Below are 15522 nucleotides of genomic sequence, written 5' to 3'. Positions count from 1 at the left end.
CTAGAGCTCTTCTCTGCCCTGAGTTCCAGGCCAGTCAGTGTTCAAAGGTTTCACGTTGTTGATGTTCTTGGCAGCCCTGATTGCGGATTTCATTGCTGTCTCGATCCAAGCGTGAGGTAAGGCCGTGTGTTCGCCAGCAAAGTGCACCCTACCCTCACTTTGGAAGAGCTCCTTAGCATAATCCAAGTGTTGGTAGGGAGTGAAGAGAGCAAACGCACCCAGGCTGTAAGGATCCACGCCCCACTGCTTCACCACAACCCCTGTGCAGAGAGACCTGACCTGCTCGCCGTGGATCAGCACCAAATCTTTCAGGACCAGCTCTTTCAGGTCTTCGTCGCTCGCGCCTTCGAAGAGGTGGGCGTCATCAGACCAGGTGTAGGAAGCCAGGAGCACGCCTACGCTCTTGTTTTTTGGGAAACTGTGGCTGGGGTAGTAGATGTAACGGGAGGGCCGGTCGGTGATGCTCTTCCCTCCTTTGATGCCGTCCTTCTCCCAGAACCTCTTGCTGAAGGTGAGGATGACTTTGGTGGAGCTGTCATAGTGGACCGATCTCAGGGCCTCCATCTTGTGGGCGCAGAGAGGGGGCTGGAAGTCGACGAAGAGGGCCGCCTTGGCTGTGGTAGTTACCAGGACAGTGTCGGCAGCCAGGTGGGTCAAAGAGGATTGGTTGCCCTCCTGATACGATATGATGACACCTTTCTCTGATCGGCTGATGCGTTTGACCTTAGAGTGGAGGTGGATGGTGCATTGGAGGACGCTGAGAAACGCTTGGGGGATGAGATCTGTGCCGCCGGTCACTTCATCGTAACTTAAAAGACAAGAAGACAAATTACGATTGTTGTATACATGCATAGAGAGATGTGCAATGTCTTTTTTTCTTTTCTTTTTTTTACTTTTTTTTTTGGTTTATTGAACAGGGACAAATGCATTGAACATTATTTCATATGACCTACAAAACAGATGTCATGCATACAGGTTTCTAGCCAAGGCTAATTTGCAACCCCTGTCCCTGGTTAGGCCTTTACTATTAAAACAAAAGTTCAAGAGAACAATTAAAACAGTACCAAAACGTTAAAAACGAACCATATAAAACAGAACAAAATAAAGACAAAAACAAAAAGCAAAAACACAAAACGGATAAGGACAGAAAACTAAAATAGTACAATACTAAAAGTCAATGTTCACAGGCTTGTTTCAGTTTCAGCCATTGTTTTGCTTGTGTGTTAAAAACGGTGAGTTCTGTCAATGTTTTTATTTCAATCACTTTTTGGCTATGTTGTCTGCCATTTTTGTCTTTGGCATTTTTACGCCGCCTGCACCCGCAAGGGATTTTTGCTCTTACTTGACATCATCGTTGACGTCGGACTGGTCGTAGATCATCTCGGAGAGCGCCGTGTACAGGAGGCTGTTTTCATTCAGCAGGTCTCCAATCATCCTTATCGCCTCTCGACTCAGACCACCTACTTCTATCAGATACTCCTGTGGGGGAAAAAAACAAATGTTTTCCACATCGTGCCATGGAATGCTCTTAAATACATTTGTATTTAAAGGATGGCTTTACTGATAACCAACCCACTTTGTATCATTAATCATCTTACAAGCACATGGGCATGTGTTTACCTTCTCTCTCTGTTTTCCTGCAGAAACTCCGCCCCCACCATGCAAGTCATTAAGGCTCGTTAAGGCTCTCCATGGGATTAGTAGAAAATCGAAGATAACGCGCTCAACTCCTTACTTAGTAGCAGGCTATGTAAACTGGGTGCTGGATCCCCAAAAACAAAGTCTAATTCAAAAAACGAAAAGGACAGCACTCCAAGTTTAAAGATTTAATGCCAACACAATGGACGTTTCGGGCCCAAGCCCTTCGTCAGCATGTAATGGCAATTACATTCTCCATGTGATCCTCCATGCGCATACTTAAAAGAGAAAAAAACCCAATAACAGCCGCCCTCGGAGCAGATTCCGAGTCTCGAGCAGAACTTCCGACCGCAGCGCCGTTGTGACGTAAAGCGCGTCACAACGGAGCGCTTTGCCAGAGGAGGAAATGGGAGCACTCTGTGAGGAAAACAGAGAGAAGGTAAACACTGCCCATGTGCTTATATTACTGAGATTATAATGATACAAAGTGGGTTGATTATCGGTAAAGCCATCCTTTTAAGACTTTCCAGACTGAAAAGGCTTGAGATAAAATAAAATAAAATAAACATGGCAAAGTAAAAAAAATGAATAAAAAAATAATAATTGGTGAGCCGTGATGATGCTGCACTATAGGAAACCTTGTACATTGGTGGCCCCAAATAGCAATGACTGCTTGTTTGACTGACTTCAAAAGCCGTAAATCATGTAACCGTTACATCAAATCACGTTACATTGTAACATCACGTTACATTGTAACGTAATATGATGTTGTTTGTAAACTAAATGTGTTCTTCTTAGTGTCTGCTGGGGTAGAAGTGGTGGAGAGAGTTGCCAATCGTTGGTGAGTCCAGCATTCTCTGGACAGAGTGGTTTCCTCGTTTAGGAGGCACTTGTATTTAGCACATTATTTAAGTACTTTAGCAGTTAGTACTAAAGTAATTCGTAATTTTTGCACTTTACTTTTGATTAATCACTTCCTTTGCAGCAAGAAGATTTTCCTCAATTCATAATTTCCTATGCGGCTAAAAAAAAATCCTGCCTGTGACCTAAGTTTCATCTGGGCCAATCTACAGAGAGAGGATCCTTTTTCTATTGTAGTCACATTTTGTGATTTCCGAGGATAAAAGTTACGTCTAGATTTTAACATGCAGATTAAAAAACATTACAAGCAACCAATCCGCAACTGTCAAAGTTACACTATGCTGATCATCAATGGAACACTATTACGTATAATGGAGTATAGTGAAAAATAAAATGGAAAAATACATTTTACAAGAGACATAGAAAGCAGGTTCTTATCCATTAAGGCATTGCTTTACCTTCACAGAATAGCGGTCATATTTTTTCAATGCAGCATAGCAGCCATGTGCCATCATTTCATCTTTCACCTGCAAAAAATATCATTTGTATATTAAGATCATTTTCAGTGGTGTTCGGTTTACACATAATGACCCATCAGCTCCAATCGCCTATGGGTCTAATCCATTAAACCCATTTTAGATGTTAGGCACTGATTCTCTTATCCAGAGTGTCTTATGAATGAACAGGTTCAGTATCTTCAGAGTGTCTTATGAATGAACAGGTTCAGTATCTTCAGAGTGTCTATGAATGAACAGGTTCAGTATCTTCAGAGTGTCTATGAATGAACAGGTTCAGTATCTTCAGAGTGTCTTATGAATGAACAGGTTCAGTATCTTCAGAGTGTCTTATGAATGAACAGGTTCAGTATCTTCAGAGTGTCTTATGAATGAACAGGTTCAGTATCTTCAGAGTGTCTATGAATGAACAGGTTCAGTATCTTCAGAGTGTCTATGAATGAACAGGTTCAGTATCTTCAGAGTGTCTATGAATGAACAGGTTCAGTATCTTCAGAGTGTCTATGAATGAACAGGTTCTGTATCTTCAGAGTTTCTATGAATGAACAGGTTCAGTATCTTCAGAGTGTCTTATGAATGAACAGGTTCAGTATCTTCAGAGTGTCTATGAATGAACAGGTTCAGTATCTTCAGAGTTTCTATGAATGAACAGGTTCAGTATCTTCAGAGTGTCTGAATGAACAGGTTCAGTATCTTGCTCAAGAACAGTTTGAATGGTCAAAAGGTTGTTCATGGATTCTTTCAAACCACTATACCCACACTCCAATTCTCTCTCTCTCTCTCTCTCTCTCTCTCTCTCTCTCACACACACAACACACACACACACACACACACACACACACACACACACACAGACACAATCATCTTCACCCCTCCCTCTTTCTCGAACCTTCTGCAAAGCCTGCTGTAACAGCTCGTCGGCTGACCGCCCCTTCTCGCTCTCCGGCAGGTTGTATTTCAGGATGTCAGGGAAGGCTTTCACTGCGTACGTCCTCCTCAGCAGCCCGTTCACCAGGTAGAAGGTGTTTCTGTCCTCCATGATGAATTTATTCAGCTTGATCCCCAGTTCTTTAGCAAACCAGCGGACAATGCTGTTGAGACAAGAGGTGATGTGCCCAGAGGCCAGAGGTTAGTGAGGTTAGTGACTGCAAACATCTGGGCTGGGACAGTGAACGAGAAATGTTCCCCCTTGTCCTCAGTAAGTGCGTACTGTTGAGGTGATATTGAACAGGATAATTAATGGTGCTAGGTGTAGCCTAGCTTTTTGGTATCAATAAATGGGTCGTCCCATTTATTGTCAAGTGGCTCAGGCTAATCATTTATGTCATGGGACGAATTGTAAGATTTGTGTAGGGGGTAAAGTGAATGCTTATGGACAAAAAGTATGAAGTGTAAGTTTTTATTATTATTATTTCTGATTTCCCCCCTATTTTCTCACCAATTGTACTTGGCCAATTTCCTCCGGCCGCTGCTTCTCTACAGATCTGTGCGATCTGGGGAGAGCCATAGACTAGCACCATGCTTCCTCCGACACATGTGCAGTTGCCAGCTGCTTCTTTTCACCTGACAGCGGGGAGCTTCACTGGCAGGACGTAGCATGTGGAATGATCACGCTATTCCCACCATTTCCCTTCCGCCCTGAGCAGGCGCCCCAACCGACCAGAGGAGGTGCCAGTGCAGTGACCAGGACACATACACGCGCAGAAACAGCCAATCGTGCCTGTTTGGATGGCCGACCAAGCCAGAGGTAACACGGGGGCCGCGGACCTGCGACCCTCATGTTGGTTGGCTGGGAATCTACCGCTACACTACCCGGACACCCTGTAAAGTGTGAGGTTAACAACAGGTTGGACATAAAGATCAGCTCCATTGTAGGATGCTATAGGGCACAAGCCTTAGGGGGCTGACACATACAGCTGATTAATCGGCGTCAGCCATGTCTGGGCATCTGTCGCTGTGTAAACATCCAATGTCCCTGGACCTTTGTCACATGTCATCCTCCTCTCTCCGTGCATGTATTTCCTGTCTCTCTCTCTTTTTTAATGGATTTTTCTCTCCCATTTTTCTCCTCAATTGTACTTGGCAAATTCCTGCTGTCCCGGTGGTTGCTCCTCCCCCTCTGCCGATCTGGGGACAGTTGTAGACTAGCACACACTTTCTCCGATACATGTGCAATCGCCAGCCGCTTCTTTTCACCTGACAGCGAGGAATTTCACCGGCAGGACATAGCGCGTGGGAGGATCACGCTATACCCCTCAGTTCCCCTCCCCCCGAACAGGCACCCCCCGACCGACCAGAGGAGGCGCTAGTGCAGCGAGCAGGACTCATACCCCGCCGGCTTCCCACCCGCAGACACGGCCAGTTGTGTCTGTGTAGGAATATCTGACCGACCCGGATGTGCCAGTGCCGGGAATTGAACCCGTGTCTGGTCGGCAAGTGCTTTATACCTCCACTAACTGGATATTGGATCATTGTTGTGTAATATCAATTGGAAATGGAGAGAATGAAAACAGATGTTTATTCATATGAAAATATCAGAGATTATTACTTTGAGATAGGTTTTACTCACCGGTGATAACTTGGGATCCTCATAGCCCCCAGGTCAGCATACCAGCCCTCTTGGTGATTTCTGTAGGTGTGCACCCGGCCTCCAACACGACCGTCAGCCTCTAATATGGTGACCTTGTTCAAACGGCACAACATCCAGGTAAGTCACAATGTAACTTACTTGTCTGGAGAGTGGTGACCACTGACCCAAAAATAGGGACAGAGCTATCCCATTGATTTTGGGCGCCCACTTTGAGTTGACTCGGTGGCCGTCGCCATCTTGATTTTTCGTCAGCCGAGAGGGAGGGAATGGGTTGAGTCCTTACGCAGCTCACGTGAGATGGGGGTTTCCCAGAGCCGCAGCTCCGCCTGCTATTGGTCCGTGATCGGCAAGCTGCGCGATCACTGGACAGGCGACCTGTCAATCACCCCCTTTTCTATCATCTATTTTACTCCAAACGGGTGAGTTATATAAGAAATTACCCGCCTACAGTTGTTATGAAAAGGTTAAATTAGCTATATAGACCAAAACCGTGTTAAGGCCCAGGCTGTAACCAGATGTTTCCGTCCACACTCCAATTTGTTTCAATCACTCTTTTTTGCCTCCTTGGTCAGATAGAAACTACCACGCCTGGAGTGAGAACACAGCTCGACTTTAAAAGTGGGGCATTTTAACATGTTAAGATGTTACCAGGGACACACCACCATGTTGGAGGAGTGACAGAATGATGTAACATTCCTCTCCATCTAAATGCAACTAATACAAACAAGGATTAACATAAACAATTCCATGCATAGTCCTATTCTTAATAATGCAACTACTACTATTTCTTCTAATAATAACACTAAATATGCTATCGTTGCAGTTCGTTCCCAAATTAAAAATCTTTATTTGATTTTTTTGGTTTGTTTATTAAGAAATATAGGTAATGACGTGAGCTGCCAAAATAGCACCAGTTTTAAAGTGAGGAAGTGCTGCATGTACCTTGTGGCCTGCATCTTGCAATAACTTGGCAGCCGTCAGTCCAGCCATTCCTGCCCCGACAATAACAACGCGTTGTGGCTTCTCTGTGAGGGGAAGACCTGTCTGTACCGTCTGTAGCAGCTCCTCATAGTCCTTGTCCTCCAGGCATTCGGCCAGACTGTGCTTCAGTGCAACATCTCCGGCACATCGCCGCATCATGAGGAGCACTACTACAGTGAGAGGAACTACAAACACAGAGATAAAATTACTCCAAAAGGGGAACTCAAATATCAAGTAGTAGAATAGTCAAACTCTATTCTCTTACTTTTATAGGTTTTTCACAGTGCCGAGGGCTCCAAGAGCCAGAATCAGGTCGAACTACAAGTGGGTCACTTCATTGTTCTTTACCTGGATGCTATGAAACTTCATCATGCCATTGCAAAGATTGTCCCCCCCCCTCTCTGTATACACTTTTGTATTTTGTTTCATCTGATTGTGTTGTGAATCTGTTTTTATTACTGCTGTCTATACATTTTGTCTGCTGCTGGTTTTTTACTGTTTTTCTATCTGTTTTTATTGCTGTGCTGTACATAATCTCTGTACGTCGCTTTGGATAAAAGCGTCTGCCAATAAAGTAAAAGTAAAGTAAAGTGTGGTGGAGGCCAAGCTTTAGAAAGGTGGAGGCTGGGGTGGTGGAGGCCAAGCTTTAGAAAGGTGGAGGCTGGGGTGGTGGAGGCCAAGCTTTAGAAAGGTGGAGGCTGGGGTGGTGGAGGCCAAGCTTTAGAAAGGTGGAGGCTGGGGTGGTGGAGGCCAAGCTTTAGAAAGGTGGAGGCTGGTGTGGTGGAGGCCAAGCTTTAGAAAGGTGGAGGCTGGGGTGGTGGAGGCCAAGCTTTAGAAAGGTGGAGGCTGGGGTGGTGGAGGCCAAGCTTTAGAAAGGTGGAGGCTGGGGTGGTGGAGGCCAAGCTTTAGAAAGGTGGAGGCTGGGGTGGTGGAGGCCAAGCTTTAGAAAGGTGGAGGCTGGGGTGGTGGAGGCCAAGCTTTAGAAAGGTGGAGGCTGGTGTGGTGGAGGCCACGCTTTAGAAAGGTGGAGGCTGGGGTGGTGGAGGCCAAGCTTTAGAAAGGTGGAGGCTGGGGTGGTGGAGGCCAAGCTTTAGAAAGGTGGAGGCTGGGGTGGTGGAGGCCAAGCTTTAGAAAGGTGGAGGCTGGGGTGGTGGAGGCCAAGCTTGGCAGCAGCAGCAGCAGCAGCGGTGTGTGAGGCAGCATTAGAGTAAGACCAGTGCAGGCAGCCATATTTAAACGGGCCGTCTTGTTGTGAGAAATGGATGTGATTGGTGAATGATTAAATGATGACTATTTTCAATAATGAAGACTACTTAACAGCCAACGCCCAGCTCTCGTCATATCACAGTGCACGCCCCCTTTCTTTGAGGTTGTATAACCCATTCATTGTTGGGCTCGCCCCCTTTCTCTGATGGTGTCTCCTCATCCATTCACAGTTTACCACACATGTGGCAATAACCAATCAGCCCAAGGTATTCCTCTCCAGCTGATCCCAATCACCTAATCAGCGTAGTATATCAGGGTCCATGTGTTACTCTGTTTGCTATGTGCTGTGTATGTGCCATGTGTCATTCTCAGTTGCTGATCATCATCCTGAAGCAGTTTTTGCCCCACCTCCTCCCCTGACCACCACCATCGTCATGACTCCTGATTGAAGAATTCCCTATGGGGGATTTCCTATCCTATTCTTCACTGACGACGCCCTCTCATCATCTCAGCAGAGCGTCATCATATCATGGAGTCATACGCCAAAATTAATTTGTTGTATCATTAAAGCTTGTTATACTTTCTACTAGTCTCTCATTATTGAAACTCTGATCCAATCAGCTGATTACAGCTGCAGGGCGTACAGCCTATGACCTCCGTGTCCTGCAGGAACTAACGCCATGCTTCATTTAGACACAAGGTGTTGGCTGTTACAGTCATTTGAAATCGACAAATCTGACTGGACCCCCATCTGGTAAGATTTAGTCACATGGGTCCCCCATCTGATAAGATTTTTTTTTCTTTTAGATGTTTTATTACAGGTATAAGTGCAAAACCAATGGTCATCCTATTCTGTCATTGTATGCCTACTTATGGATGGAATTATTGTGAAAATAAATTATTACCCTTTTTGGGGGTTCCAGGGAGCCCTGGAACCCCCTCAAGCAACGACCACTTTCTAGATGTCTCTATGGACAATATTTCACAAATATCCAGATACAATCTCTTCATTTCATGTAATGATAAACAAACACCCAACTGTACCAGTAACACTGAAAAGCAGAAGTACTATCACCACATATCTACAATGAGTCATAACCGCAGACGCAGACTAAAAGCTCATGCAATTCAAGACACTTGCACTAAGAGCAACATCCTGTTTCACATCCATATATAGGCTACATTCACATTGGGAGCTGCTGCAACCAGTGTGTTGGCCATTGACCGCCTCCCACCTGCATCTCTTGGGTGTTTGATGCCTTGCTAAAGGGCCATGGACCGCCTCCCACCTGCATCTCTTGGGTGTTTGATGCCTTGCTAAAGGGCCATGGACCGCCTCCCACCTGCATCTCTTGGGTGTTTGATGCCTTGCTAAAGGGCATCTCAGTGATTTTTTAACAGAGAAGAGAACATTACCTATTCAACTGCCTGCCTCATCCTGATTAGCTACGCCAGGGGTGTCCACACTTTTTTGAATGGGGGCCAGATTACAGTGAAAATACCTGGGGGCCAGCTGCTTCTCGCATCATATGTGTTATTTAAACAAACACACACGTGCACATGCACACACACACACACGGACGCACACACACACACACACACACACACACACGCACACACACACACACAAGCGCACACACAAGCGCACAGACAAGCGCACACACACACACACACACACACAAGCGCGCACACACACACACACACACACACACACACACACACACACACACACACACAAGCGCACGCACACACACACACACTGCCGGACAATCACTGCTATGAATTATGCTTAGTCTCATAATGACTTGAGGCCGCAATTGGCCCCCGTGCCGGAGTTTGTGCATCCCTGATCGAGGCCGATCTGTGAATTCAAACCGGCAATCATCTGCTCACAAGTTGGGTTCTCTAGCCCTCTACACTTCTGCTATCAAGGGCAATGCGATACATGAGTGAGACAGTTCTACATTTTTGAGTAAGAATTTGGAGTTCTAAAACATCCCTCCAATATTTTACTTAGAAAAAAGAAAAACATAAACAAAGAAAGTAAAAGTGAATGAAATAATATTGCCACAAAATACTTACATAACTTCCATTGCATCACATATGGGGCCATCTCAATAAGAAACCGTATCTTCCCTTCTTCTTTGGTGGCGTGAATGAGAACAATAGGAACAGAAACATACACAAGATGAATACAGGGATGCAAAAGATCAGCTGTTTCCTTTAATCTGAGTAAAACTATGGGTAACCCTTCCATTTACAGTCCGGTAATTACCATGTAATTACTTGGTAAATACAGGTAGTTACCCGGTATTTACTAGATATTTTCCAGACAACTTACAATTACATGTATATGTAATTACATGTACCTGGTATTTACCCAGTAATTATAGATTATAAACCTCCACTATTAGCCATCAATTTGTGTAAATGTGACCATGTTAGGGTGATAATAACTCAGATATTTACCAGGTAATTGCCAGTAATTTACTCGACAATGGCTACGTATTTACCCGGTTATAACCAGGTATTTACCAGATATTAACCCGATAACTACCAGGTAAATACTGGTAATTACCTGGTATTTACCCAGTAGTTATAAACTTGTACCATGTACATTCCAAAACGTTATCAAGTAAAACCTCACAAGTTACCCAGTAAGTAATATTAAACTGTACTGTAAAAGGAAGCCTTGTTTGTTTCCATATTACCATGTCCTTACTGTACCATATCCTTTGGAATAGAATATCCCATTGTCCCTGCTATATCAACACAAACTTGTACCATGTACCATGTAGGTTTTGGTGGTCAAAGGTCAAAGTTCAAGGTCACTGTAACCTCAGGAATGCCATTTTCTAGCTCGTTAACACGATATCTCAGGAATGCCTTTGCAGAATTTCTTCAAATTTGCCTCAAACATCCACTTGGACTCGAGGATGTACTGATTAGATTTTGGTGGTCCTGCAGAACCTTCAGATAGTTAGAAAATGTAAGCAGTCTTGTGATGTTGATAAAATTTCCTGAAAACTCCAAAAGAAACGACCATCGCCTACTTAACAACTACTACCACTGCCATGTTCTCTATTTTCCATATTAATTAGTACATAATGTAAAGCTTCTGTCCAGGAAAAGACCTAAGAAATGAACAGTTCCTTTCTAAATTATTAGGAAATTGTGGAAACAGAAAATAAAGCATTATCTATCATATTTGCTGGTGCAATCATCTGATTTCCCAATCAATAATGTTTCATCTGATGTAATCATAATTTTGGAAAATAACTTCATCCAGCAGAGAAAAACAAATTAGACAGAACTTGTATTGTCACTTAATAAGAGACAACAGCTATAAATATTGCATTCATTCATTCATTTATATTTTTAGCCATTATATCTAACCAAAATGGCTTCAATGGCTATAAATAAAAAACAAGAAAAACAGAAAATGAATCAAAGTGAGTTTTCTTACCCTCTGTGTCAAAGGACCTCGATGGTCAATATTCGCCCTTACACTATCTTGAAGTAGAATCAAAGTCCTTTATATTCTTTCCCTGGATGCTGTCATTGGTTCCCATCTGACTTGTCTCGCCGCAAGGTGCAGGACCCACTTCCCTTTATAGTCTAGGGAATCTGTGAGAAAAAATGACCCAACCTTAAACAAATTGCAACAGAAATTATTTGTGTTGTATTCAGCTCTTGAAACCTTCCAATTTAACATACTGAAAATCCCAGAAAATCCCAGTAGTGGAACATTCTCAAAATTGGCATTGTCTCCACAAAGGAGGTGATGTTTTCGGTGCTGTTTGTCTGACCGCTTGTCTGTTAGCAGGAGGATTACGGCAAAACTACTGGGCCGATTTTCATGAAACTTGGTGGAAGGGTGTAGCGTGGGCCAAGGAAGAACCCATTACATTTTGGAGCGGATCTGATCCGGGTCGGCTCAATGGAGGGGGTGGGGCTAGGGAAAAGAGTCTGTTGCTAGGGATAGGAAGGTCGTAGAGAGTCTGGATTTGAGAGGTGGGTAGGGGGCATGGACAGGTGTATCGGGGGGGAGTGTATGTGGGAGGTGGGAGGGGGTGTGGTCAGGAAAGGGGTGGGGCTAGGGAAAAGCTCTACCAAACATACTGTAACATAACAAAACAAAACATAAAAAATGTAAGTGTGGCTAATATGTTCTAATAGTTAGTGGAAAAGGGTGAGTTTTCATGCACATCTCGTTCCCTCAGACAGCCATCGCAAACCATAACTTCATAGTCATGTCATTCACGAGTCTCGCATTAAAGGCAATTTGATTTCGGCAAGGCACAGCGCAAGTTGTAGCTCAAACATGCAGACGAGTGGACAGGTAGGCTAAGTCTCCATATCCGAAGGTTATGGGTAAGTTGACCGCCATTTATTGTCTGTTACCAATGACAGTCATTGTCTGTTACCATTCAAAGTAGGCTAGCTTATTAAGCACTTACTAGTTAGCTATAATAGGTATAGCTTAATAATAGCTTATTAAGATACTTGTACTATCTGTTATTCATTTTCTTTGTGCAAATAAACAATAAACAAACATAAATAAACAATAAACTTTTACTCTGGAGATGATGTAAGGATTTATTACATCACTGATGACATCACAATTGCTCGAGTGACATCACTGATGACATCACAATTGCTCAAGTGACATCACTGATGACATCACAATTGCTCGAGTGACATCACTGATGACATCACAATTGCTCGAGTGACATCACTGATGACATCACAATTGCTCAAGTGACATCACTGATGACATCACTGATACATGACAATCGTGACATCACAATCGTGGCACACACACCGCCCGCCCACTTAAGGCCCAATTATACTCCATTTTCATCCGTAAATAAGGGCGTCCGTTTCAAACGGTGTAATCATCACTGCCCACATACTTCCATGCGTCTTTCACGTTGGTATCATGTTAAGCAATACATCCACCAGTGGGCAGTAGAGAGTCAAATGCATGAGTGTGTGTGTGGTTTTCCTCCGTTGCATGCGTATCCGTAAGCTTTCAGATGACGGACAGAAAACGGACGAAATTAACGCAGAGTACGGACAGAAGGCTCTGTCCGTCTCCGTCTCCGTCTTTAACGTTGAGTATAATTGGGCCTTTATTGGACCATAACATCAGAACCATTGATGGCCACAACACATTCCATGTTATGGGCATTATAGCTGGAGTTACACCAGAGAGCCAAACCAGTACCTCTGATAGCTGTGACATAGCAGCAGTTGGACACATCAATATCCGAAATCAGAGACCCCTGGCCTTTCATCCATGTCCTATGGGAGGATTGAGAATGCCACAGGTGTGTGATTCTCATGAACATGGTACAACTCATAGCAAAACTCAAAGATATCAAGTAGGATCTAATTTCACCATTCAAATTGAAATTATAATCCACTAGGCATCTTGCACCCTATGCGAGTTCGCCTGCCTTGCAGCTCACTGAGCTAGTAGCCCTGCAGCTCGCATAAGCAGCTGCTTCGCATTGGAGGCAATTTGATTTTGGCAAGGCACAGCGCAAGTTGTAGCTCAAACATGCAGACGCGTGGACAGGTAGGTAGGCTAAGTATTCTCCATATCCGAAGGTTATGGATAAGTTGACCGCCATTTATCGTCTGTTACCAATGACAGTCTTTGTGTGTTACCATTCAAAGTAGGCTAGCTTAATAAGCACTTACTAGTTAGCTAATAGCTTACTAATAGGTATAGCTTAATAATAGCTAATTAAGATACTTTCTAAGGTACTATCTGTTGTTATTCATTTTCTTTGTGCAAATAAACAATAAACAAACATAAATAAACAATTATAGCTGCCCAAGTCAAGGCTGAAGTCTTTTAGCTATACTCCAAGTCAAGTCTCACGTCTTTGGTCACAAGTCCAAGTCAAGTCTCAAGTCTCTTATGGATGAGCGTTCTATCATCTGCTTCTGCTGCATGCCATCCAGTCTGCTTAGAACATTGCATAGCTAAAACTAAGGGATTCAAAGCAGGTTCAGGTTTCTTTGCAGCATGTAGCTTTTTCATCATCTGATTCCGTTTTTTGTTGCGAGGCATCTCACAACAATACAAGTAGGAATCAGTATATTCACAAACAAAAGTAGTAGTTACTTGCCTGTTGCCTCACTGTTGTAGCGTGGATGAGGTACTGGTGGAGTTGATGTTAGATGGAGAGGGAGGCTGAGCGATTAATAGCCACCTGGGGAGTTTGTATCTCTTCGGTCCTACGCTGCAGGTCTGTGGGGTCACACAACTGATATACCAGCAGGAGCTGCTTTTTCGTCTTATGGACAGACTGGATGCTTGCTGGTGGTGTTTTATGGGACTGGATGCTTGCGTGTAAAAAGACACACTGCTTCCACTTATATAGGGTGAGCCAGGAAGGATTTATGACATCACTGATGACATCACAATTGCTCGAGTGACATCACTGATGGCATCACAATTGCTCGAGATGATGTCATCAGTGGGACGGACAGACAAACAGACAAACAAACAGAGCCCTAGCTCCCTTAGATAGATAGATGTGCTCATTTTTGATGTATTTCCAGACACTTTTAGAGACACTGTGAGGGAATAAATTCATTACCGTAACACATTTTTAATTGGAAATATGAAACAACAAACTTTTTTTTTTCAATGGCAAGCACTTCAATATGCTCAAGGGTAATGGGTATCACCCAAAATGTGTATGATTAACAAATACGAAGTTGTAGCTAACATTGTGAGAAATGACATGTTGTATTACGACTACATACTTACATGAGAAAATAAAAATCTGTTCTACTTAGAGACTCAACAACCATTTCTGTGGATTCCTTGCCCCCAAAAATGTGGAAATAGACACCAAATTTGTAATTCTAGGTCTAGTTGGAGTCAAGATATGGCCAACATTTTAATAATGGCAGCCATTTTGAAAAAATGTAATTTTAACATATTTCCACTAATGGGATTTTCTGGGATTTTTAACACCTTAAGTGCCATAGCCGAAATAATTCGTCTTACATAATCCAACGCTTAAGTGCCAGAGCCGAGTTTACTCGTCTTACATAAACATTTTTTTTTTTTTGACAGTGGGACATCAATCAACAACTTTTACATCTTCGAGATCACTATTGGAGCAAGATAATGTGTATAATCTATTTTACCGACCCACTAAGTGTTGACAGTGCTCCCCCAGACGACCGAAATCAAAGAAAAAACTGCCGCGGGACCAAGCCGTTCAAGGAAATGCCATGGCGATTTTACAGTAATCCACTGTCTTGCCTGAGAGCGGCCGCGCACCGGCAGCAGCACACAGAGAGCGGAGAGCGATTTGCAAAATAGATCATAGGTGAAACACACTTTGAAACACCTCAGAAAGGCCAGAATCAACATCTGCCCATCGCCCACGCATTCCCCGGCCCATCTTGACTCGCACAAGGAGCGTCTGCACGCAGGCAAGCAGGCAGGCAGGCACACAGGCAGGCAGCAGCAAAAGCGCTTCTGACACGCCCGCTGTACAGCCAGGAGGAAGGAGGAGAAGACACACGGAGGGAGGAGTTTGAATGAGAGGGGTGTTTCCTGTTGTTATGGAGGAAATTACTGTTCAAAACTATTGTTTAGAATGTCTGACGGTCTTACTGATGCCAAAAATGAATGGTTAAAGTGACTGTTTCACAAAAAGCCATTTATCTCTGAATAAATTTCCAGACGCTGAAACC

The 15522-nt window shown here is 43.8% G+C and overlaps 1 protein-coding gene across 1 annotated transcript; it reads right to left on the bottom strand.

Moving 5' to 3' along the window:
- LOC310770952 (L-amino-acid oxidase-like) lies at nucleotides 1-9929 on the bottom strand (the record flags this gene model as incomplete). Its single annotated transcript, XM_083663647.1, has 7 exons — nucleotides 9874-9929; nucleotides 6547-6770; nucleotides 5584-5696; nucleotides 3904-4105; nucleotides 2958-3026; nucleotides 1343-1479; nucleotides 1-808 (listed from the first exon to the last, which is right to left on the bottom strand). The coding sequence occupies exons 1-7, from the start codon at nucleotides 9902-9904 to the stop codon at nucleotides 1-3; spliced, it is 1584 nt and encodes a 527-aa protein (XP_083519773.1). The 5' UTR covers nucleotides 9905-9929.
- Nucleotides 9930-15522: the final 5593 nt, after the last annotated feature.

This window comes from Poromitra crassiceps (genome assembly GCF_964638095.1).
Source record: "Poromitra crassiceps genome assembly, contig: HAP1_SCAFFOLD_276, whole genome shotgun sequence".
NCBI classification, from domain to species: Eukaryota; Metazoa; Chordata; class Actinopteri; order Beryciformes; family Melamphaidae; genus Poromitra; species Poromitra crassiceps.
The sequence above is the reverse complement of the archived record's forward strand: the minus strand, read 5'-3'. Positions and strand labels throughout refer to the sequence as shown.